Source organism: Anomalospiza imberbis, chromosome 9 (genome assembly GCF_031753505.1).
Source record: "Anomalospiza imberbis isolate Cuckoo-Finch-1a 21T00152 chromosome 9, ASM3175350v1, whole genome shotgun sequence".
NCBI classification, from domain to species: Eukaryota; Metazoa; Chordata; class Aves; order Passeriformes; family Viduidae; genus Anomalospiza; species Anomalospiza imberbis.
The window spans coordinates 12,972,377-12,998,658 of record NC_089689.1 but is presented as its reverse complement, the minus strand read 5'-3'; the positions used below and the strand labels follow the sequence as shown (position 1 = coordinate 12,998,658).

The 26,282-nt window shown below is 39.4% G+C and overlaps 2 protein-coding genes across 3 annotated transcripts in view; one reads left to right on the top strand and one right to left on the bottom strand.

Annotated features, from left to right (window-relative positions):
- Positions 1-4,317, top strand: part of SNX7 (sorting nexin 7) — a 29,355-nt gene extending 25,038 nt beyond the window's left edge. The window contains exon 9 of the mRNA XM_068199749.1: positions 3,927-4,317. Coding sequence (XP_068055850.1) covers positions 3,927-4,007 — 81 coding nt within the window. The 3' untranslated portion in view covers positions 4,008-4,317. The remainder of the gene's footprint in view (positions 1-3,926) is intronic.
- Positions 1-26,282, bottom strand: part of PLPPR5 (phospholipid phosphatase related 5) — an 83,894-nt gene that overhangs the window by 3,516 nt on the left and 54,096 nt on the right. The gene's annotated exons all lie outside the window — the stretch shown is intronic.

The window sequence follows — 26,282 nt, the reverse complement described above, 5'->3', positions numbered from 1 at the left end:
AAATATAAATAATTTCCTGATTTTCTTAAGTGTTTCAAGCACAATCTAGTATATTTCTGTGACCTGCATTGTTGTACAGGCATAAATTGATCCCAAACATTCATTAGGGCAAAGCAATACTTGTTCCCCATTACAGCAACTTCCCTATAACTCCAAAGCCCTTATTTACCCCTCAGTCTTGTAAAAACTGTAGAAAAATAGATGAGATTTGTTATTTGCCCTAGAGGCCTCTGTAGTGATGCATTTAAGCAGTCATTTGGTCATGTAGCAGAAAGTTGGCTGCTCTTGCGTGTTGACCACATCCTACCTTAGCCATGCCTGGGAGTTCAGCTACCAAACTTCACAAGATTTTCAAAAGCTCCCCTGTCTGAGCCCGTTTGTCCCTGTGCAGGTTGCTTCAAAGGCAGATGCATCTTTGAACCCTCATTCACTTCAGCCTTTAAATTTTTTTTTTAAATAATTTTGGGAATACTTTTTTTGGAATGGGAATTACTATTTCTGTGTGGTCTAGTTTTTTGTTCCCCTGAACACAGAAATCATGAAAATACTTTGTATTTCTCTCATACACAAACAAGACTTCATTTTCAGATTCTACTCCAAAAAAAAAAAGCCATCATAAGTGCTATTTTTAAAGTATCAGCCATGGATAACTGGGAACTGGAACAGAAACACACATGGCATGTGACACACTGCTTCTGCTAGCATCCTTACTACATGTTCTATTTTTATATCTCCTTTTTCATTGTATATGCAATTGTACTATAGGAAAAACTTTTTGCTGCTTTTTCTAAGAATGATGTTGCAGAATAGATATGTGTCCTCCAGTAGTAATCAGAATGTTTTCAGTAAAGTAGCCTTATTTAAGTTCTTGTCTATTTCATTTTGTGTATTTAGGCTTTTTTATGTTCTCCATTGGGCTTTTACCAGTAACTGGATTATGAATTTCAGTCCTGTGCAAACACATTTAATTTCTTCAGTTTGGATTTTCTGGAGTTTTTTTCCTTTCTATCTCCTTTGTGAAAACTGGCTGATCCTCTATTTTGATCTCAAATTTCAATCTCCCTGGAGAATGGAGTAAAATAATTCGGTAATAATGTTGAAGTATATATCACTAATAAAATGTTGTTTATACAGTTCATGCTTCAGAATGTGAAAAGCTTGAGCCTAAGGCACAAGGACCTAGTTTTGTTTTGGTGCGGTTAATTATAAAATTTGTCAGCTGTAGCAGCACTGTGATGTCTGACAGTGAAATGAGCCACCATTGCTCTTACATTTTGAAAAATGTGTTTTGGTTATATCAACAGGGATAAATTAAAAGCTTGTATGAAAAAAATGCTTTGCATCTTTGTCTGGACAGACTTCAGTAGGTCATATCTATAAGGTTAAGCAGTGTATTATAACTGTGTTTTAACATGTTCAGCTTGGCTCAGTGTTGCTAAGATAACACAAAGCCATTTTTACATTGCAGCCAATGTTGATTCATGTGTTTTAATACACATTACTGAAATTACAGAATAACAAAACATGGACTTATGTGGTAATTCAGTTAAACTGTGGTTCAGAAAAAACTCTGTCATTGCCAATGAAAGACTCTTAAAGAAAAAGCAATGTTTTCTTGTACCACACCTAGAAAAAGCTTAGAAAAACAGCTGTGCCTTGTAGCTTTCTAGGATGGTGATCCAGGCTGGGCTCTAACAAACAGAAATGGATGAGTTGGAGTGCCACAGTGAAGACACGTTGCTAGCAGCTACCTCACTGACATTTCAAAACCAAGAGGCCACATTCCAGTTCAAGCCTCTCAGATAGACTCAGCTGCCACAGTGTCACATCAAGTAGGGGAGAATCTAATGATCAAACTTAAAGGCTTTATACAAAAGGTCAAAAAGACTTTTTAAATCAAAAATCAGTTTTCAGATTTGCAGTTCACTGTTCAGGCTGGCAGTATCTTCATTGTTTCTCCCTGGTGTACCATTTCAAAATAATATTTCTCCAAAAAGTCCATGAAGAAAGCAGATTTCCACATGAATCTTGCCCTGTTAGTTCCCTCTTTCCACAGTAATTCACATCTTAGATATACTCTGAACAGTAGCATAATGTTGTGTGCAATAGGAGCAGAAGTTACTTGGGACTTTTGTCAGCAAGATCTGAAGAGAAAGACTGGGGCAGTAAATGCATGGTATCCATAGTCTAGGGGACAAAATGTGAATAACAGGAATGTCTCTATCATGCCTGATAATAGCCAAAAATCTGGGCAAAAATAAGCCCATACTTTTTCTTTGTGATCTTTTAGTTCAGTTAGCTGTTTTAACTGCTCTCATTTTCTTGCAGACCCACATGTTTTACTTGCTTATGTCTTCAGAGACAAAGCTACTGCTGATTTATTTTTTTCTTTTTTCTTGTTACTTTTGTCACCCTTTATTTTATGGGTATCCCTGGTTCTGTATCCTTGAATCTTCATGGATTCCCCCAGCTCCAGTCATCCTGTGTGTATTCTTTGTTTTTCTCTTTGAGCTTATATTTAACATTATCAGATCCTCCCACTCATCTGCTTACACACAGACATGCAGTTATACCAGGACCTAGCTCTTCAGTGTAGTGTGATTAAATCTCCATATTTAATGGCAGAGTTTGGAAGTCATTCACAAGAATTGTCTAATGGAGTTAGGTGGCTGCAAGTTTAAGCAGGGTCGTTTTCATGTCTCCTAAGCAATAACAGATGGTTTCAAGGTGTTTCAATGAGCTGGGCTTAGCAAGTTGCTGTGGCTTAAATAGTTTATGGTAAAAGATTTCAGTTAGGAAATAACACTGTTTTCAGGGCACTGATTTAATTCAAAGTTCAGATAAATGGAGTGTGCTGTCCAGGTTTTAAGATCTATTTCCTGGGAAATTTCAGAAGACTTATTTATGGTGCATAATAAAGATTCTTCATGAAAAAAAAAAACTGTGTAGAGGAAGTAGTAAATCAGCTGCATTGTCAAGAACAATAGGTATGAATGTATAAGTCAAAATTTTGTAAGAACATTTCCATTACTAGGGCTTTTTTTTCAATAGCATCAGAACAAGGAAATTACTGCAGCAATTTGCCTGTCCTTTTCTGCTGACAGACTTGAAATAGTAGGAACCTGGTGCTTTGGGTAACAAGCATCAACTCACTACAGGTTACCTTGTGACAGCCTTGCCACGGCTCTCAACACTAATTTATGATTTAGAATGGCTTGCCAAGCTGCCAACACTCACTTAAGCCAAATTGAACCAAAGTAATTTGGGGGTTTTGTTGGTTTTCTTTTTTTTTCATTTTACTGCCTGCAGAATTGAAGCTTCAAATAAAAAAATGGTTTTTACAATTGCAAATACATTTTTCCATAAACAGAGAAATACCACTTGTGAGGATAACAATTTCCCTAGTCCCAGCCTCTTGCCTTTCTGGTTCTATTTCTTTTCCATTACTCTGGGGAAAAATGAATTCTCTCCTTATTTAGAAAAAAAAAGGTTTAATTTAACTTGGAAGGAAAATTGGGTATACATTAGGAATCCACAGAGATTACAAGGGAGCAGTGCCTGACAATGTGCTTTCTATTTGGAAGAGATCTTTGCCTGTAACTAAAGGAAGAGATTAAAGAAGAGCATAATTAATGTTAGCATCTTCCATGCTACAACATACAATTACAGTGCTCACAGTGTGTGCCTGTCATTATGTAAAATTGACCTTTACAGCTCACTCAGCATGTTAGCTAACATTTTGCATATCACTGAGCTGCCTAGGAAACTGTATTTTGCTCTTACCATGGTCCTACAAAAGCGGCTTGTGACAACGTGTATGTATTTTGCTGGGTTTTTTTATTCTTTTTCTCCTTGGCTAATAGAGTTTACAGAGTTTACAGAAATCTCTCTGCTGTACTCATATGTATGCGTTTGGTTTTTTTAAGTGCCTTGCTACATGGGAGTCCTTCCTAGCATCTCAAACAGTGGATCTTCGTGTGGATGAAGATTCTGAAGACAGGCCTTGAATAACATCTCTGCTTGATCTCTGCCTTTTCCATGCAGTTTCTCCCAACCAAAGTGCTTTATATGAGATCAGATATATTATTAAATTTAACTGTTAAAATCAGTGAAATGCAGGAAACCAGCTTATTGTATACTCAGGTATTCTAGTCCTGAAATACATTTTGAAACATGCTATATATTGCTTAGCTCTGATTTTACATATTTTTATGCATTTGCATACAATTGTTTTCATAAATATTGTGTAATTTTGATATAAAGTATTTTAAATATGTAAAAATAGCTCCATTTTAATAAAAAGTTGAATAAGGAAAATTTGTCATCTGTCTGTATCCTAGTCTTTTTTAGAAGTATTTTGGTATTTTAGCATTCCTCTTATATTCTCTTACTTGAGTAATTTCTTGTACTTGTAGAATTATACGTACGTAGTCCTCAAGGACTAGTACTTTAGTATTATTTTAATAGATCTTTCTAGTTGCCCAATGGCAACATAGGACATAAAGATGCCAAACGTGTTCTGTGAGATTAATGCTGCTTTAAAGTGTTGATAATTTAGTTTTCAGTTTGCATTATTTACATGTTTATTAGAGATCTTCAGTTTGACATTCTTTAAAGGATAAAGTGACAGTTCACGAAACAGACTGTTTGTAGAGTGACACCATTAGTCACAGCACTGATCCTGCCAACACAAGAACTCCCATTTGGAGTTTGCAGGGTGAAACTTGCTCCCATGGCTGACACTTCTGTAATCCTCAACTTCTTTCCTCTTTAGATAGCCATTGTGGAAGAGGAGGGGTTAAGAGGTTTGCATTAAAATAATCAGCTGATTCACTCATGCAATATGCATTAAAGTCTTGAAGTCACTGAAGTATTCCACCCAGAAGGTCCTCCAGTCTGCAGCTGTAGTTTCTGCAGTTCTCCCTGGTGGTTAAAGTCTGAGCAAGCCATGGGCTTTACATGGAAAGAATGATGTGCAGGAATCAGAGACAGCCTAACCAGGGCTCTGGCCTTGCAGAAGAGCAAGGCTTCAGCCATCAACTGCACCTTTTCTGGTGGCATTTTGTGAACTTGCTCTGGTTAGTCACCTAATGGCTGCAGGGGACAATTCCAGAGCACATGGCTGCTGCTCCTGGGTGGCTGTGGACCTGTCTAAGCTGGACAAGGATTTTGTGGCTTTGATCTTAAAAAATGCATATTGCAAGTAAGACCTGGAATACCAGCATGATCTTTTCAGCAATGCTAGGAAAGGTGCTCTCATGCCACCCCCATGAAATAGTAGTGAAATCTCAGCTCTTTGTTCTTTTTTTTCATCTATGAAGATGCTCCTGAAATCCTGCAGGGAGCATGAATCTCTCCCAAAGTGGACAGCTCCCCATGGAGAGGTGAGTCAGTGCTCAGAGGGCGGTGCAGTGCTGAAGGGCTGTGCCTCACAGGGTCTTCTCCAGCTGTGCTGGCAGTGGATCCTTGCAGGAGGCAGGGAAGAACAAGGTGGCTGGACTGTGCTCTTTTCCTACTGTACCATCCTGATGATTTTTTTTAACATCAGATCTTCTATCAATGTGCTTAATAGCCTTGATGGCTTTCCCTTTTTTTTTTTTTTTTCTCATCTAAACCCATAGGATTTACCATGCTGAATATCAATGAATTCCACAAGTTAATATGTAGGAAAAATAAATTAGTTTTCTGATATTCTAAACCAGCTGCCCAACAACTTCAGGTAACACCTTCTGCCTGTTAAATTGTGAGAAGAGATGAACAACTCTTTCTTATTTGTCTTCTTTGTGGCATTTAAGAATTTACAGACCTCTAGTGTGTTTTCCAAGTACAGCCTGTTTTCCCAGAGGAAAAGCCATAGCTTAATACTATATTGTACAAAAGGCACTTCACATCTGTGCTCATTGTTACTGCTTTTCTCTGTATTTTCCAGTTCCGCTGCAACCAGTGTTCAAAATGCAGACACACCAGAAATGTACATGCTGTCATAATTATGCTTTGATTTTTGTCATCATATTCCTAATTTATTTTTTGAAGTACCACTGAATGTTGAGCTGCCATTCCACAGAACTGTCCACAGAGCTATTCTGAAGGTTACTGAATGATTTAATATCCATCATGTGTATATATAGGAGAATTGGCTTTTCCCCAGTGAGCATTTATTTGCATTTATTAATACTCAATTTGGCCTGCTGTTTTTAGTTCCTAATCTCTCTGTAATGTACAGTTCTATAAACAGGATTGCAACAAGACAGACAACAGGAACACTCTGAATATCAGACAAGCAGAGGTTCAAGGAATTGATCTTGAACAGGCTTACTGGAAGGCTAGAAATACTTGAGTGTAACCAAAAATTACTACCATGCTGCTAATTTAGGCACCTCTAAATACATATAATGTCTGGTTAGCTGAGATGGGGAGTGCCAATGTGTGTTGCATTGATTTTACCTATATATTCTGCTGGACTAGAACATCATTACCTGAGGTATTTGGAAATCAGAAGCACCAATGGACATTTTGCATTCTAGGAAAAACGTTCATTATGTTCATGATTTCTTTTTCATTTCTTTATCTCTTAGCTAGGCCATAACTTACGTGGGAAAGACTTCAGCAGTCAGTTTTATAGAGGCCTTCTTGTAACCATGTATTCCTGATTTTTTAGTAGTTCTCTCATCATGTAAAAATAAGGTCTGTTGTTAAGATCAAACATTGTCCTTTTTGTGTCATGCAAATACTTCTGAAACTCAGAATTTTCAAAAGTCTATTGCCTATTTAGACTTATTTCCAAAGATTTTTCTTTTGTAGAGTCTTGCCTTCCTTAGGCTTATGATTGGAAAGTGCTTAAACTATTTGACTGCTCAAAATCAGTCTGGCTCTTAACTGGATTTTCATACTGCCTCTGTGTATGTCAGTGGTTCATATCTAGGGCCTGTAAACAATGCATCTCTCTCTCGTTAGACTGAAAACACATACAAAGAGAAGAAAAAAACCCTTCTCTGGTACCTAACAGGGGAGCTGTCACCAGAGCAAATTGTTGGCAGTAAGGGTGAAAGAGGAATGTGTGTAAGAAATCAGTGGCCCTAAGCACTGAATGATTTTAAGGGGTTGCCTGATACAGACTCTATCACTTCACAACTGATCTATGGCAACATGCATGTCTGGAGAAAAAAGAAATAAATACAGGTTATTCTGGCCCCTGCTGCTGTCAGCCTATGCCTAAAACAGTGACCATTCAAAAAGATTTGTGTACTATGTATTGAATTCTTTTCATTTACCTCATAGCTGTGGCCAGGATTTCACTTCTAGTATCACTAAAATAAGGATAATGCTGGCATAAATTAATCATAAAATCAACCTTTGAGCAGGAGCTTTGCAGGCCACGAGGAGTATCAAGTGGTTTTCTTTCATATGTCTAAATCATATTTTAATATCAGACATCAGCACTGCCCACTATTTTAGACAAACAGTCCCTTACAACTTCATGAAGAACGGATGAGGCCAGAGGTGTGTGTAATCAGCTACTCTGATATGTTTCATATTTACTCAAAGAAAATGGCTAAATAATCCCTTTTCTAACAAATGGAGGAGCTCCTACCTGCCAGCTGGTGCAACTGACTTGAGTGAGTAGAGGATGAGATTGTAAAACCTTTGCAGAAAGCACGTGGACAGCAAAACATTCATGAAGCACTTGATAGCTTTGCAGCTTTTACCGTGTGGACCTGCTGTTAACTGCTGTATGTCACACAGGCCTCATCTTTACTCTGGTCCTGCCATCACCATGAAGAGAGAGAAGCCTTATCTGTGCAATCCCACAGAGGCTCCTTATTGAATACAGAGTGATTGAAAGAAGTGCTGGCCAACAGGATGAACCTTCCCAAAAGCCACTGTGCTGCATTTTCAAGCTGCACCAATGTCTGGATGCAGCCCCCAGTGTTGGTGCCACTGCCTCATTGGGAGGAACAGAGAGGCAACGACTCATCTGAACCTGAAAGGGACGGACACAAACTTTCAGCAGATTTGGGAGGTTCTGGAGACCTGAAAAATGAGGGTACATCCTGGTTTAGGTAAGATACACAATTGAAGAAATGAAGAACAGTAAGAGGATGTCCTTGTCTAAAACATAATTGGAAAAAATATATCAAAAAATATTGTATTCATTTTTACAGGCAGAAAGTCATATTTGAAATTTAAAATTTTTGCTTAGATGGTGACATGATGGTGAGTTTTCAGCATGAATAATTAATTTGATAGTTGTATGCTTAGAAGTTTACTTAAGGAATAAGCATTCTTATGTCTCCATTAATATTTAACCAAGACTTACCAGAAAACCATTAACTCTTAAAACCAAACTAAGAAATTTCCTTGGAATCAAAGCAATGGTGAATATGTGGTGTTGGGAAGATTGACTGTTCTTTAAATAATTGTTTTAACACCATGGCAGCTTAAAGAGCAACTGAACTGCTTTTTTGAATTAACTCATTTAATTTTTTTTTTTTTTTTTTTTGCAAAACTGAAGCATCTCACCAGGCTCTTTTTGCAAATGAAAACAAATAAAATGTTTAATTTTTTTATTTTTACCCTGAAGTTTGTTCATTTAAATAATAAATAAAGCTTTCACAAGGAGGTGAAGAAATAGTATGTAAAAGGAGAGCTGAGCAAGGTGCTTTGTACATGTACAGCTGTCACAAAGCTTCTCACCTCTAAATGGAGAAATGTTTTTTCACTCAGGCACTGCATTATTTGTCAGGTTAGAAGACAAAGCCAGAGCTGCCATGAACATCAGGACCTCCTGCCCACATTACTTGGGCCCTACAAAGCTGGTACTGAGCCCTTAAGGCTGGCAGGGTCTGTAAAGGAGCAGCAGCTCACTGAAGTTTCAGAATCAATACTTTTTCATCTCTTTTCACTGCTTGATTCTTCAAAAACACAGAACAAGAGTCTAAAGTTTCTATCTAATGAAAGGTTAAAGAGGGAAATTTATGAGAGTCCTTTTGAACATAGAAAATACTATATGAGGCTATGAAATAGAGAGGAAATTGACAGCAATTATATTATTAAGAGAAAAATTATTACAAGAATTCAGTACATCCTCTCCTGCTTTGTTCACCAGTAATACCTTTTGCAATAAACAAAACAACCTGGCAGATACTCAGCTGATATAAAAGTAAATCTAAAGCAAGGTTAGAAAAGATTTGTAATTTGGTTTGAGAGAAAATACCTAATTGAAAATAGCTCTTCAGATACTAAATGTTCATTCACTGACAGGACAAATTTTATAAATGAATTAATTGTGACAGCTTGACAGTGTAAAGTAAGTTGTTCAATATTTATTGGTGCATTGCAGATATTCCTTTATTCCTATGATTGCCCCTGTTTTGTTACCATCTCATTGTAGGAAAGAAAATTAACGGAGAAGTATAAAAGGGGAGGCGCTAAAGCAGAAAAATCAACTAATTTCTAATCTGTGATGATGATTGTGCACTGTGACACACAATTGTTAAAATAATTTTAAAATTTTATACAAATACAGTTGTGCCTCATTTTGTCACATACAATTACAGCAAATGAAGAAATACACTTCTACTACAAACTGAATCTAGAACCTTTTATTTCTATTAGCCTTTTCTTCATGTGTGACTTTCTGCTGAAGCAGAGAGACTCTCAGTACAGATGACCATCATCCCTATCAAGAATACCTAATACAGAATGGCAGTACTGGGTGAACCTGGCAAGTCTCAGCCAGGTTCTTATAATCAAACTGAAAAAAACCTATCCGGTTAAAATTCAGAGATGCCAATAGAAGACATGCCCCCTTTTTTTCCCCTTTCTATAATGGCTGTAAAGCCACTTCTGCCCCTGGTTCCTGCTCACGCATTGAGCGCCTGGCCCAGGTTTAATAAGGCCTTTTACAGCCATGCTAGCACAGAGTGCACAGTGCCTGGACTGAGGAGATGGTACAGGCCAGGGCATGCAGGGCTGGGAGCCAGGAACATGCTGGGCAAGGACAATCCCTTTCTCCTGGCTACCCCACTGCCAAGACATGCTGAGGAGCAAAAGGAGGAACTGCCCTTTGTCTCTTACTCAGATTCTGGGAGTGGTACAAAGGTAACTGGCATCTGTCACTTGGATTGCAATCTAGACATAGATTTCAGAATACAGAAAATCAGAAAATAGGATGGAAGGAAAAAAATATCTTGGATACAATTAGAAGGATATCTGCTTTCATGGTTTAAATTATATTTAGCTTAGTTTTTAACACTTAACTTGAAACGTTCCTACATTATATGGGTTGCTACCTACACTGAATGTGTATGTGAAGTTTGTGAGGGTTGCCATGGGAATTCTGGCTTCCATGCCTGGAAAATCATCTGCAATTTGACAAAGCTCATCAATGCTATTGCTATACATGTTCATTTGCCCTTAGAAGCGTTGGTCTTCTGGAGACCTTTATGGAAAAAAGTACTTTTACATCTCTGCTGTGTAATAGGTTATCTCATTTATCAAAAGTATTTATTCAGAACAAATACACTGCAGGTTCTTGAAGATTTTCCTTTGGGGTCACTCTCCAATAACAAGGATCCAGATGTTAGGTTATTCTAATTCATTATTTGTGGTACAGCTATTTTACTAATTTATTTGTATTAATTTTAGTTTTTTAAAAATGTAAGATCAGAGCAGAAATTAATCTCTGAGTAATTCCAAGCATTCAAATGTGGTGCTTCTTGGGTTTTCGGGTTTGTTAATTCATTCTGAGATACCTGAACATTCCCAATATGATTGCTGACCAAACCATCACTATGCTGTGACCCAGGATCCATGGAAATTAATGAAGAGACCAAAGACTGTCTCCCAACTGATCAACATTCAAATTATTATTAGTATTTGGGGAGAATTTGCTCATTGAAAAGAAACAGGAGCAGAAAACTATAATCAGTATCTTGACTTACTTCTATATTTGGCAGTGACCACAGTCTTTCTGCCACCTTTTTCTAAAAGGTTGGAAGGTGATTTGTTGGCCGGGGGAGGCAACATTTCCCATTGTTTCATTTAAATTATCTCAGCTGTTCTTCAGCAGCGGCAACATGTTTAGAAGGGAAGCAATAAAATCTTAATTATAGGGCAGTGTAACAGCTACAAATGCATATTCTACTGCTACATGTTCTTCAGAAGAATGTAATCAATTCACACTGGTTTTGAATGATGTTTTATATTGTTATCTTGTAAACAGATCTTAAAATAGCAAGTTTATAAAGAAAGCTAAATCTCTGTAATTATGAAAGCTTTTCTTTTTTCCCAGTTAATCCTACAAGAAAAGGTGGAGGCTGGAGGTGCAGCAGCATTGATTTTGAACCCCCTACTGAAGTAAAAGAATGCTAATAATTTGAAAGTGGGTTTGGGGTTTTTTTAAAGAAAAATGTAGAGCTGTTAAACAACATACACAGCTAAATGTGGTATGTCAGAGATGAATTTAAAATGGTGTTTCTGTAATGCCATATCACCATGACTTTGTTCATGTAGTGTTTTGGATTTCAGTATGAAACATGAAAACAGAGTTGACAGAATTCAGCCTTTACAGAATTTGTTTTGTTCTGTATTATTTAACTAGTGGCCAGTGGCTTCTGATCCACACTTTGAGGTCCTGTTGAAAGCTTAGATCTCTTGAGAATTGAAATGCAATCTTGGGTTTTAAATACACCACCAACTGAGGCTGATAACGTACTATCAGTGAAAAACTTAACATTTCATTACAACAGATTTTGAGAAATTCTGCAAATCCCATGCCATGGAGATGGAACTATGCAGAGTATATTTCATTCTTTGAGGTGAACTTTGAAGAAGCTGGGACCAATGGAAAAATCACAATTGTAACAGCTTTGTTTCAGTATCTATAGCAAGATAATTACTATTGTCTAGTCAAAAAAAAAGGAACCTGAATGAAGTCCAAGGGAGTTACACCAGCCCTCTGCACATCCCTTTTGCAAAGACACGTCCAGTGGCTACAGGGGCTGAGCATTGGTGAACATGGAATAGTTCTATCCACAAGCCAGTGGCACAAAGGTGCCATTGAACCAAATTTGGTTGCTGAGGCAGAGGTCCATTTTGGATTTTAAGTCCCTCTCTCCTCTGTCACTTGCCAGGAAACTTGAGCAGAGCTGACAAAAAACTGATCAACAAGCTGAGTTTCCATACTCACTACATATGAGTGTCATTTGCTGTAGCAAGAGCTTCTCATCTTGGACTCCCATGTCAAAACTTCTGATGAAGCTCCCTGTATATCTTATCTAACATTTCCTTGCAAGGACATGTTCATAATATTTTAATGATCAGGGACAGGTGTGCCTGTTTGGGGAATACTATGTATTTTTAAACCATAAATTATTGTTCCAAAGTGATCATGACTAGAACAAACTTTACATTGCTTTGCCTTACCTCTGGAAGTTGCTTAGGACACGGTGATATCTCCACCCTGTGGCAGAGGGCAAGAAAAGCTTCTCAGTTTCTAAGTCTTCAACAAAATACACATAGTAGGAAGGAGAAAGACTGTCAAGTCTCTCGGCCTTTTCTGTTTCCTAAGTTTTATCATGTACTTCTGCAGCATATGGGTATAACTAATTACATTTTCTTAGCAGATGTGCAAGAGATGGATTGATATGCCAAGGCTGGTAAATGTCCAATGAGGAGGCGACTGGTGTGCCCATGACAGATTTTGTAAATGAGATATTTACAGAAATGACAAATGTAAAACATTTCATTTTAATATGTTACTCCTGAGGTTAAAAGAAGCCCAAGTCCATTGTCAATAGGGAAAAAGTGTGTAACGTGTCCCCATTTCTACTTTAGAAAAAAAACTTGCTTCAAAATCTGTTTGAAATATGATGGGGTTTTTCAGCTTTTCTTCTCTTCTATTTTGTACTTACTGTTGTAAAAAGAGAGGTCAATAGGAATGGATTTGGAAGAAAAAGAAGGTTAAATTCCTCTTTCACACAAAAATAGGAATTAATAAATGGGGTTTTTTTGAGTATTAAAATGAAGAGTCAACTGATAAGACTAATGAGAATCTGTACACACTACATCTGAGCAGAAGAGCAAACCTGGAATTAATGCTGTTGCTCCTTGATGCAGCATGTCAATGCAGATTTGACTGACCATTCAGACGTGATCATTGGCACAGCAGCTAAAGCTGCTGAATGTGTACCCAAAGCACAATAACAGCCTTATGGATTCTGTCCTTCAGAAATACACAATCCTTTTCTCCTTCTTCAGTGTTAAGCTGTTGAGAAGTCACTTTGCAAAATAAAAAAGATATTGTTTGATATAAAAATGGCATATTTCTGTAAAAAAAAATTATTTTATTACAGCCCTTTGGTAAATCAGTACCTCTGATCATGTAACTCCCTTAGTCAGATCTAGATATGTTCTCACCTGGCTGACTCTAGGGGGTCTTCTTCTGTTTCCCTCATTTTGTTTTTAGACAGCGAGATTTGGGAAGTTTGTGTATTCTCTGTAGAGAAAGAATTAAGGAAGAAGAGTATTTTGCTTCTTGAAGTGAGTCAGAGTTGTCACCCTTTTTATTTCCCCTTCTTAAGTATCTTCATTATTATTCACATATCTCAACTCTTTGTATTCACCTTCTCCAATTTTCAGGTGCTTTTCCTTCGTAGTTAATTTCTTTCTTCATTTCAAAATTCTTCATTTCCCTCTGACACCATGTAATATTTATTACATCAGTGCTAAAGTTGCATGAATAATTCATCAACTATTTTGCTTCTTTTCCTATTCAAGTATGGCCAATAATAATTCACTTGAAATATTCATTATTTGAAGTGTGTCACTGAATAATTTTTGCAAATAATTCTTTGTTTGTGTATTGTTCAGAGGTGCAACCAAAAACACAAGTGACAAAACCTCAACTTTCATCCAACCATCCTCTTCTTCCTACGCAGTGTTTGGTGCACTTGCTGAAAATGTCCCCACTTGCAACTGGCTTCTTGGAAATGCTCAACATTCACTTCACAAGTTCTGATACAGAATAAAATACCCACCAAATAAGGGAATATTTTTTAGACTGCTTGGAAAGGAAGGACAGGAGAGTCAATGGGCTGTCAGGCTCTCTTTACTCACTCACTGCCTTTGCTCCTCAGCACCATCAAACAGCATAGGTTGCACCAAGTGACAAGTTTCTTAAAAGTACATATGACTTACATTCTTCTCTGTGAGGCTCTGGAACAGGTTGCCCAAAGAAGTTGTGGATGCCCCATTCCTGGAAGTCTTCCAGACCAGGTTGGATAGGAACCATGGTCTAGTGGAAGGTGTTCCTGCCTGTGCAGGGGAGCTGGAACTAGATGATCTTTCAGGTTTCTTCCAATCCAAACCATTCTATCGTTCTATGATTCTAAAATAGCCAGAGATAGCACTGATACCAAGAGCAACAACAGTGGTGGGGTTTCCCTTGCAGCACTGATCCTGGACTGAAGACATGCAAATCAGAGGCTTCACTTACATTCACCCGTATGTTTTTCAGCCACCAGTGGAAGCCCAGGTGTTCTGAACTCTCTGTTTACACAGATGAGGGATACCACCATTTAAGGAGTGAGGGGCTGAGCTTTCAGGAGTTTGAAACCTGGTGGGATCAGGAGGTCACATTTCTACAACTCATAAGCAGGTGACAGTACTTTCTTGGCTACTTTGGCTTCTTGATGGAAAAATTGGTGCCAGAAATAAAAAAGTAACAAGTTTTAGTAGCTTATGGTCATTTGCAGGCATTTGTGTAAGCTTCTGTGTAAACACTGCAATCCTTAGATTGTCAGCTTTCAAGACCCGAGTATATTTCAGTTTTGTTGAGAAAGCATGAATACAGCAGTTTCTGCCCTGAAGTTGGAACTCCTACTAGCTGCCACAGTGGAATTAATATTTACCTCTGCACAGGTATTTTTGCTATGTCCTAGAGTGCAGGCTATTTGCATTTGTAGCAGAAGCAAGTACTCACTGCAAACTCAGGGCTTGGTCTGTGCTCATGTCAGTTTTCCACCTCCTCCTTTCATTAGCAATGCTAAGCTGAAAGTGCTGACCCTCAGGGTTTGCTCCTCTTGAGCAATAAAATAGGAAGCAAAATGAGTGTGGCAAACTGCTGCAGTCTGAGAACTGCCAGCTGTACCTGTGCTCTGCAGAGGCTCTGGGAGTGTGTCCAGGGCAGCAGGGAGAGAAGCACCGAGAGGGAGAGACAATGTGGATCTAAGGGAGCTGTGCTTTGAAGAGGACCAGGGGAAGGTACTGTGTTACACACCAAACAAGTGCGACTAATTTAGAAGACAGAGGAAAACAAATATATTTTTTCTTCTGAATTCCTAGTAAAATCTTGATATTTAGAAATATACATACAAGGTCGACCAAAAAGAAGACAAATGGCACTGTAAATCATTGCCTAAAAAGCTGTGACTTTTTGGAATCATGTCTTTTTTTCTGTTAAGCTGAGCTGTCACACACCATAACCAGATTCTGTGGATGAATTTGTATCCTGTAATTAATTATTATTTACTGTTTTTCTGTCTGACCCCTGGAGTTGTTTTTTGCAAACTGCAAATTGTCAGAATCTGACTCACGCTTAGTGCTACTGCAAGTGGGAAAGATTAGAAAAATTCACTTAACAAATGTAGATGATAAAATAAAATGTCACATTTTATTACATAGTTTCATTCCATCTGCCTGAGCAATTTTAAATGCCAGATTTAAAGAAGTGCCAGCAGGCCATGTCTTTCAGGGATGCTTGCACATGGCTGCACTCACTTTTAGCATTTCCTTTCTATTAAGAGGATAATTTGGTGCCATGCTAAACTCCTAGAAGGGTGCAAGAACACGTGTATTTGCAGAGGGGATGCTCACTCATGCCCTGCCCCTGAGCCAGCTCCTGGGGAGTGCACTGGGAATCACCACATCTTGATTTCCTTCTCCCTAGCTCACATGATTGGTTTTCATGGCTCTGCCTTACCAGGGAAGCTGCATCATGGTTTCCATGTAGCTTTTGAAGGTCACCATTGCTCACCTTCATACTCCTTGCTAGTAAGACACTACAAGAACATGTCTCTTACTGGGCTTCCTATCACTCACAGATTTCTGTTGTTCACCTACCAAGTATCCAGGCTTGGGAAAATTTCAGATTATGTTTTCAGTATTTCTGTTTCCATCAGTGAGGCAGAGGAATGGTGGCAATGGTTAGTTATGAGGTTGGGGTGCCTTTCTTAGCTCCAATGAGCAGCTCCCACCAGGCTGCTCCTACTCCTAGTTTTTGCTGGGGACAGCACCTGCCCTGCTTGCCAAGGCTGTCTGACCAGCTAGACGCTCTGGGCCCACCCCATCCTCCTCACCAAAGAAAGAAGTGAATCCACATCAGCCCAGAAGTCCCTTAAAGACTGAGTGTTTTAAAGTTCTCTTCAAACTCAAAGCATCTCTGATGTATTTTTACTTCAAAAATGTGAAAAAAAAATGAACAGGAAAAAAAAATTCCCAGAGGAAATAACAGTAAGAAAAAAAGATTGGGAAATGGAGCACAAGGAGGTAAAATAAAAAAACTTAAAGAGTCTCAAGTTACAGAGTAGAGAGGAGAAGAGAAAAAAAGAGATAATAAATAAAGTAAATGGTACATACTACTTGTCCAACTCCTGCTGTCTGTGCCTGCTCAGTGGCACTCCAGCTCTAATGCACAGAACTGGCACTGCACAAGGAGGAGAGGTTTTTTCTCCTTAGTAAAATCTGACTGACTTTCAAGGGGGCCAATGGTACTACACAGGACAAACTGTTACTGCCCCACTATTAGTGAAAGGAATGTATGAACCACTGAGCTGCCAGCGGTACCTCTGTTGCCACATCCACCCCATGAAGCAAAATTCTCATTCCATTCTTCACCCTTCAAGATTTTCATGGTTTAACCCCAGACGGCAACTAAGCACTTGGGCTGCTTCATGTAAGGGTTGTCAAAGGCCTCCTTTGGTTCAGGTGGCTACAGTAATTCCATAAAATGAATTTCAACATGGTATTTCCATTACAATGTCCACTCACAGTTCCTTTGGACTAGACCATCATGTTTAATGTTGCAATGAACTCCTCCCCTTACGCCTGCTCTGGCTTGGATTTGCCCAGAGACTGCGGTCTCTCAGGGCTGTTCCTGCCCCAAGTGCAGCCATTTCTGTGTGCTGCAGGCTCTTCAGGGGGACGTGGCTGCTGCATGGATTTATCCACAGCCACAGGGGCTCTGAGGGACAGCTTTTCCAGCACGGCCCTGTCCATGGACCTCAGTGTCCCCTGAAACAGATCTGCTCCAGCACGGCCTCACCCACAGCCACTGTCCCCTCAGAAAGCAAACCTGCCCAACCTGGCCTCGCTCCTGGCTGCAGTCCCTGCAGGGTGTTCCTGCTCTGCTGCGGCTTTATCCACGGCCACACCTTCGAGGTGCTCCAGCCCAGTCTCCTGAACAGCTGCTGGTGCCTCAAGCTGTACCTGCTGCAGCACGGAGCTGGCCTCGGGCCCGACAGAGCTGGCCCTGGGGCATCAGGGGCGCCCCTGCTGTGGCCCTGACACCGCCACGGCCACAGGCACCTCAGATGTACCTGCTCTGGTGGGGACTCTTCCATGGCCACAGGCACCTCAGATGTACCTGCTCTGGTGGGGACTCTTCCATGGCCACAGGCACCTCAGATGTACCTGCTCTGGTGGGGACTCTTCCATGGCCACAGGCACCTCAGATGTACCTGCTCTGGTGGGGACTCTTCCATGGCCACAGGCACTTCCAGATGTACCTGTCCCACCTGGACTCACGCACAGGTCACAGTCCCTGTGGCTCGAGTCCACTCTGGAGTTCCAGCGTGTCCAGTCCAGCAGCACAGGAGCAGCAGCGCTGCCCCGGCCGGGTGCCGGCCCAGGCCATCGCCAGTGGCGGGATCAGAACATCCCAGAGCGAGGGGATCAGCAGCACAGGCTGCAGCTGCAGCCAAAGCACAAAGCAGCCGCTAATGAGCCCGAGACTGTCATGCACAGTGAGGCCAGTGAGCCCCATGGCAAGCACAGGAACCTGTCAATCACTACCCAAGCAGCAAAACCAGCTGTAAATTCCATCTAGCACATTCCAATCAAACCTGTCATTATTTCAAACCCTGTGAGCCCCACAATGTGCACCAAAATGGGCTGTTGTAGTTTTACCCTAGATGACAACTAAGCACCCCACAGAGGCTCACTCACTACTCCCTGGTGGATGGGGTAGAAGATCAGAAGAGTAAAAGTGAGAAAACTCATGGGTTGAGATAAAAACAATTTTATAAATAAAGCAAAAGCCACACATGCAGGCAAGCAAAGCAAAACCAGGAATTCATTCAGTACTTCCCATAGGCAGACAGGTACTCAGCCATCTCCAGGTAAGCAGTGCTCCATCACACATAATGGTGAATTGGGAAGACAAAACATCACTACTCTGAATGTCCCCTCCTCCCTTCTCTTTTCCCAAGCTTCATTTGCTGAGCATGATTCCATATGATCTGGGATATCCCCTGGGTCAGCTGTCCTGGCTGTTTCCTCTCCAACTCCAATCTTCTGGTGGGGTAAGATGAGGAACAGAAATGGCCTTGGTGCTGAGTAATTGCTGCTCAGCAATAGCTAAAACATCCCTGTGTTATCAACACTGTTTTCAGTACAAATCCAAAACACAGCCCTAGAGCAGTTACTGTGAAGTAAATTAACTATATCCACCCAAAACTAGCACATCTGTCCTGTATGTAATCCCCTTTGAGAAGTTCCCAACTTGTCAAAGCATGTAAAAAACCCAGCCATGTTTCAGACTGGAGAACAGACAGTTCCCTCTACACACACACACATGCATTTCAGATGGAAAGCCCTTGAAAGGTGCAAAATTTCAGCCCACAGATCCTTACCACTGACTGAAAAAAAGATTCTCATCTCCTATCACAAATAAGCAGCTACTTGGAAATATAGACAATAAGTTTTTATGCAGTCTTCCATGGAAATTTAAATTGTATTTTGAAGTTGAAATTTGCACTTATTTACAAGTGTTCACAATATCTTGCTTTAAAAAAAAGCGTGACCTCAGCTCTTTTTAGTGTGGAGATAGGCATAATTTTGAAGGCATAACCAAAGCTATTTATTCCTCTTGGGACCTAATTTTCTATATTGAATTAATTAGACTTGGACCTTCCCAATTGCTAGAAGTTAAACTTTCATATCTGTGAACTGGAAAGTGAGATAGTAAATTGCCTTAGCTGCCTTTGAGGAACATAATGTGTTTTTCAACCTTTCATTTAAAAGCTGGCAGTACAATGGTAATGGTCAGAGGAGAAGATGACAAGCATTTGTCAAGTTAAGGATCATTTAAAAAATAAACCAGAAAATACATACACTGAAGCCAAATATGTCACATATTTTAGCAACCATTAAGCACAGTTTTGCTGAAAGAAAAAACTGAATTTATTAAATACTCCACCTTTCCATACTAAATCTTTGTAAAGACCTTGGTTTCTTTTTATTGTTAAATTTTTATCTTAATGCCTGATCCCTGCACATAATATCAGAATAATGTAGATTATTAGAGGAGGTAACTCGAGTTTTGGGATTTAAACGTGAAACCTCTGCTTACTCCAGGCTACTATTAGTTTTGCACTCTGCCAGTGAGCAAAGTATGGATTAGACTTGCAGAAATACCCCCAACTGTGCTCATGCCTTGGGGAGGATTTAGATCAGACTGATTGTTCCAATAAGTCCCCAGTCTGGTGAGAAGTCACACTAGTAATTTGCATCTTCATAAAAGAATTAGCAGAGCTGTTGCTTTGAAGTTCAATTATCCATGAGCATGTTTAAAGCAGAGTATTGGATATTCATTGTGCTGTTTGCACAGCTGCAGAGAGCTGAATACACAATGTTTGCAGGTTTGCTACTGAACTTTGCATACACCCAGGGAAATCTGCAAAAGGCCTAAACCCATGGGCAGGCACTGAAGAGAAATGAAGCTCTAAAGAAAGTTTATAACTGCATTTGTGGACATTGAGGATAAATTGAACTGACTGCTTAAGTGTTATGAGGTGCCAGCTGCAGCTCTATAGTATAGGCTGAATTGAGCTTCGAATTTGAAGCAAGGGTTCATGTTCATTATTTCTCTGGATGATGTGGTTTCCTTTTTTACCCTGTCTCAAGATGTACAGTACTTGTTCTTTGAGAACATGATGGATTTCCTATTAAATAGACAGTAAATCAAGCAGTTAAAGATTAAAATCAAACTGTAAAATAGGCCTCTTGTGAATTTAGAGTTTGTTCAGAATACTACTGATTTTTTCACATTGTTATCACTGTTAAAATTCAGTTATATAACACAAACAGCTGAAAAAAGGATGAAAATAATTAATGTTTATACAATTACTGTGATCAACAGCTCATTTATACTTATAGGGGTTATTACAACGTCAAAGCTTATGCAACCTATTATCCCTCCTTGCCAGGAGGGCCATTCATTGCCACTGTCCTCCAGCTTCCAGCTTTCCATGCCCCAGTACCTCCACTCAGAGGAGGGCAAGAGGCACCTTGGCACAGCCATTCCACCCCGGGCCATCTGTGAGCTCCTGCCCTGTGCTGCTCAGGTGTGGGTGACACTGCACGGCTCTGTCACACTCTCTGCACTGGCACAGCCCTGCACTTCCCCAAGGGCTGGGGCTGGATGCTGGTTGGAAGTTCGGCACTTTAAAGCCTTGTCCTTATGGACCTGCCTCAGCTTTCCATGTGGGGCCAAACAGTCCTAGGGGAAGCCTGGCACCACCCGTGGGAGCAAAGAGATCACTTGAAAAAGCACCTGGAAAATGCACTGATACCGGCCTGGTCACCTCAGTGAGAGAGATGGCACAGCTGAACGGGGCTTTAGAGAAAGACACAGCCTAGATTATCCACTAGGAAACAGGACACACTGTGAGAAAAATGGATATTAAAAAGATTGACCTAGGTAAACTGCAGCTATTGCAGTCTATGCAAGGCACTTGATATATGTATTATATGTCTTTCATCCTTACATAATAGTTCATGGGCCACTCTACTGCTTGCTGCCACTCTACCCCATGTTTACTGCTGGTCATTTTTGCAAAGAAATGGAGGGATTGCTTCAAAAGAGACAGGCATGACACATAATATTATCTATGAGAGAGGAAGATGTTTTGGTATGACTTTCATATTTATTGCTAATGACTAATCAAAGTTCCAGCTTGATATGAGAGGACCAGATTTCTAATTCACTGGCTGCCCACCTCTAAAGCACCATCTAACATTAAGGATTCTGCAGTCTGTGGCATTTATTATGGGAAAGTACTTCCTTGAAAAACTAAGAGAAACAGGCAGATCTGCTCACAAGAAAAAATATTACAGTTGTCATCACAATTAAATGACTGCCTCTGAACACACTACTATTCCTATGGCAAAGGCAATTACAAAAGGAAACACATGTGAGCACACGTTTTTTGAAATGCAGTAAAGAAGGAAAGATATTTCATGTATGAAAATCCAGGATGTTCTCTACAATTTCATGCATTGCTCTATCTTTGCCAAAAGGAATGGAATACCTTAAGCTTACAACTGTACACGTAATTAACCACATCAAAATGATAACCCACAGGAATTCAATAGTTTGCCCCAGAACATCATCTCCTTGCATGTTGGAGCAAACTATATGATATACAATAATCTTAAAATGTTACAGTCAGATCTGCTCAGTTCACACAGTGTGTTCAGACAGCTGTGTCTTCTCAAATGAAAAACCCCAGTGGAAGAGATAAAAATATATTTAACTTATTAAAATACTACTGATTCTCAAAGAACTAAGTTTGAGGGTAATCAGATTTATTGCAGTTTATTACTTTTAATGTAGGAAATATTGGAAAAGCATCTCCCTGGTGCAGTCAAAACCCCTGAGTAAACTGCTAATCAATATAAAAGTTATCCAGGCTCTTTCCACAAGTGCAAATGAAGCAAGTGTAAGTGTTACACAACTTTAACTAAAACACCCCAAAACTTTTAACATTATACCTGATTTCTGGCTACAGCTGAACAGCTCTAGCCCTGATACCACATTTCCACTAAGTGCACCCCAGTGTCTAGATGCTGCTTTTCAGTGATTCATGTTCTTGTAATCTGCACAATCATTAATTTATCTCTATTTAGCACTGTAATAAATAATGCCTTTTCTCTGTATTATCATTTCTTTATTTTTCCATGCTGTTCATGCTACTCTTGAAAAAAACAAAAAAGAAAGTTTTCCATAGTTTTTAATATTAGAAGGAATTCTGTTTGGCAAAGAAAACAACATATAAGAAATTGCAGTGCATTACATGATGCCCTACCATGATTTGTTATTCTCCTTAGCTGTTTATGATCCACACACTATTTTCTGTATGTACAAATCATCTTGGTCAAACTTGCAATATTACTGCCCCCTAATGAAGTGACTTCACTTTGTATTTTATTACTGACAAAACCCACTTTAACAAAACAACTTACACCACAGGTCTGCTTTAATAAAGTGTCTGCATATTAGGCAGGCAGAAAGCAGAAACAATGCCACATTCCTGATTTTCTCACTTCCAGTCAGGACAGTTTAAACTGTAAATGCTGCTAAACATCAAGGTACGTCCCTAGTTTAAAGGCCTCAGAGAGAAAAGACTTCTGCCCAAGATGTGCACAGTGGGGATTGGCAGCTACAAAGATCCAAGTTTCAAGTTCAGAAACTTCAACTTGCAATCAGAAACTTTTCTGAACCACTCTTAAAACAGCAGCTGATTTCTGCAATAGAGTACTTTAGATCTTCCCAATAAAATATCTAATGAAGACTGTGGGGGCCACAATTCCTGCTGAAACAATAACTTCTTGAGAAGTGCCAGTGCCAGGAGTGCCCCAAGCCCTGAGGAGCAGTCAGGTGTCCATTGAACAGCAGGCACTCCTTGTACTGTTGTGGCAGGACAAGGGGACAGCGGATGGGTGACAGCTTGAGTCATGGCACATGTCTGCTTCCAAACCCAGCAGGAGCAAAGAGGAGGCAGAGCAAATCACTAGGGTAGAAAAATTAGCTCTCAGAAGCCCACAATGACATTTGTAGAATTAAAAATAAGTGCATGGTAACACCCACACTCACAGAAGGTGTACTGTGGACAGAAGTGCAAGTGGTTATGAACAGTACACAGTTCTCACAAGTGTCAGCAATAACCATTAAAATAAATACTCACTAATATGTTGGAAATAGCTGTAAGAATTGTGCAAGCTGCATGACTGAGTAAGGGTAATTTTCCTATATCATTGCTAGCATATGGAGCTATTTCTACTCCCAGTCCCCTTAAAAAATAAATTGTTTTCTAACTCCTGAAGGAGAAAAGAAATAAAAAACCAACTTAGTTGGCAGCAATCCAGTACCAGACAGAATTTATTGAAACTGAATCAACAAAACTAAAACCTTCTGCATGCTCTGTTTGGTTCCCCATCCACCTGAATGTTTCAGGGAGGCGATGTGCAGAGGAAAGTGATATAGTTTAATTGGCTATTATTACCTATAACCTACCAGGTAGGTCCTGAGTGTTTTGAAGTAACTGTAAAAGCATCTGCAGTAAAGTGCATGAAGAACATAATTCTTTGCTTATTTACTATTTGGAAATATTTTAAATCTTGTTTTTATTTCCAAGTGATCTCAGCCTGCAAATGTACAATGCACCATTATAACAGCTGCAGATGATATTAGAAATGAATTGCAAGTACACTGTGCAGCACTGCAGTGAATCATAGATGAGTCCTGGAGAGCTGTTCTTCCATTATTTTAAATATGTACACATTACAAAATAAAATGAAAATATCATGTATTATTAACATTGTATTACATACAACACAGTGGGTAGGTTGCATAAAACCCAGAAAATTATAACCAGAAAAACTCTATAAAGTTAAAATATTTTAATAAATTTTATCAAGTTTAACTCATTAACTGAAAAAAAATTAAAAATGAGATAGAGATATAGGATGTACCCTTAATCTCAGAACAAATTTCATTATATTAATTTCATTACAGAAGAAACTCAGCTTTTGCATGATTTGGTTTTTTCATATTTTAATCATCACAGGCTTCTCTAAATTAAATTGCATGTTCAATTGTTTGGACAAGCATAAATTATCACAAATATATTAGAACTTTTTTTAATAAAATCCTGCTAGGCTCTATAAATTCATGGTGGTAAGGACTGTAAAATTTCATTTTAAAATGAACTCTTGAACATCAGAGAAACATTCTCATGCTTAAATGCAAGGACACAGATTTTTCTCTAACTTGGGAATATTATTATGCAATAAAATGCTGGAAATGCCATAATATGTCATAAACACAATTTAATACTTTTTTTCCCATTAGAGGACTGATAGCAGGCACCAAGATAAACTTATTACAGCAGAACCATTGGTGCTTTCAAAGTTAATACTTCATTGCATTTTCATTTCAAATTTGTTTATTCTGTAGTTTGTACTTTGATTCATTTGCCCTAGACCAAAACACGTTTCTCAAGAACCACTGGTACAGACCTCATTTAGCAAACTACATTTAAGTATGTATTTTTTATATAGTGGGAAAACATTTTCAGTGACTGGATCCTAATAGCTTGTGACAGCCATTGAGGATGCAAGGGAAACTGATAGGAGCGGTCAACACCCATAGAGCAGGTTAAATATTTCCTTTTCAGCAGCTTCCCAGGTGTTACCAATCTGGCCCTGAAAATCACCATCCCTGCCTACAGGAGCCATTGCTTTGCTTTAAGAGAAACAACTGACACAGGCAAAATATGAATGATCATCCATGCTGTGATGTGTGAGCAAGCAAAGCAGGAAGGGTTCTCCATCCTCTGAAGGGTCAGCCATCTTCCAGTAGCTCCTCTTAGACGCCTGCTCAGTAGCTGTGGGATAAGTCACAGGCTTTGTTTCCCAGTGACTTGCCCAGAGGTTAAAAACCCCAAACTTTCCAACCTCAGCCTACATGCAAAAAAAAAAAAAAAAAAACTCATCTCCCCAAACTTTTTCTTCTCCTCTTCTCCTTCCAAAAGATATTCATCTAAACTGGAAGTTTGAAGTCAACATCAGAGATATTGAAAAATTAGGCCTTGTGTTGTTTTCTCTCTGGTTTATTCAAAGACAAGTTATTCAACATCAGAGATATTGAAAAATTAGGCCTTGTGTTGTTTTCTCTCTGGTTTATTCAAAGACAAGTAGGGGCAGAAATACTACTAAATTGCTTGTGCTGAGTGCAGCAGAACTAGGTTTCCCAAACAGAACATTGCAAAGCTCTTTCCTGTAAGCACGGGAAATCTCCTAGTGCACACTAGAGTCAAAACAAAGATTTCTTGCCTTCAAGCAATATTCCAATATGGAACATAAGAACTTTTAAAAATCCACAGACTGATCCCAAGAAAGGACTCTTCAGAACCCGTGAATCTGCCACTTAAAATTCTCAAATGAATAGCGCAGACTGTGCTTTTAATAGGCACACAAAATCTTCTGAACTCCAATCAGAAACTCAAGATTTGAAATTTGATTTCTACAGACTCTTTAGCAAATCCCTCAGCTATGGTATATAAGCACCTTTTCCTAGCCTAAAGAAACAGCCTCCTGCAAAGACTATTTTATGGCATAGCAGGAGCTGGCTAAGCAGTCTCAACACCTCAGAAGGAAGAAGCAATGCCACTCCATGCAGGAGAGCACTTCTTGCCATGTCTGTCCATAGAGTACATGCTAGAAGGGGGCATTCAAGGCCTGCCTTCACCACCCTGCTGGAAGGAGGTATAATCTCTGCTTTTATACTTTCCATTCCTGGGAATTTTTCCAGGCTAATCTGTTCTGCATGGACTGTTTGGGTCACCTCTGCCCCCACTAACTAAGTGATGAGGCACTCACTGCTTTCAGTTCCTGCTGGCTGTGTCCACTGAGCTCATCAAGAGCTTGAGAGAAATCCAAAACCTCAAGCCGAGCTCCTCAGCATGTCTGGAAGCCCTTCACTGTGTCTGTCCCATAGTAATGTATTTCCACAGCTCAGCATCCTATGCAATCATACTTCACTGCATAAAGCCCAAAAAACGAAGCTTTTCAAGCTGACCCTTGTAGGATCATTCCAGCATCAGCTCATAACTGCCAGCACATTAAGCCCAAATCCAAGTTTTTGCCTAATATTAGACCGCCTCATCCAGACATAAGCACATTCAAGTAGATACAGGCAGTTAATACCTTTGAAAAAAGAC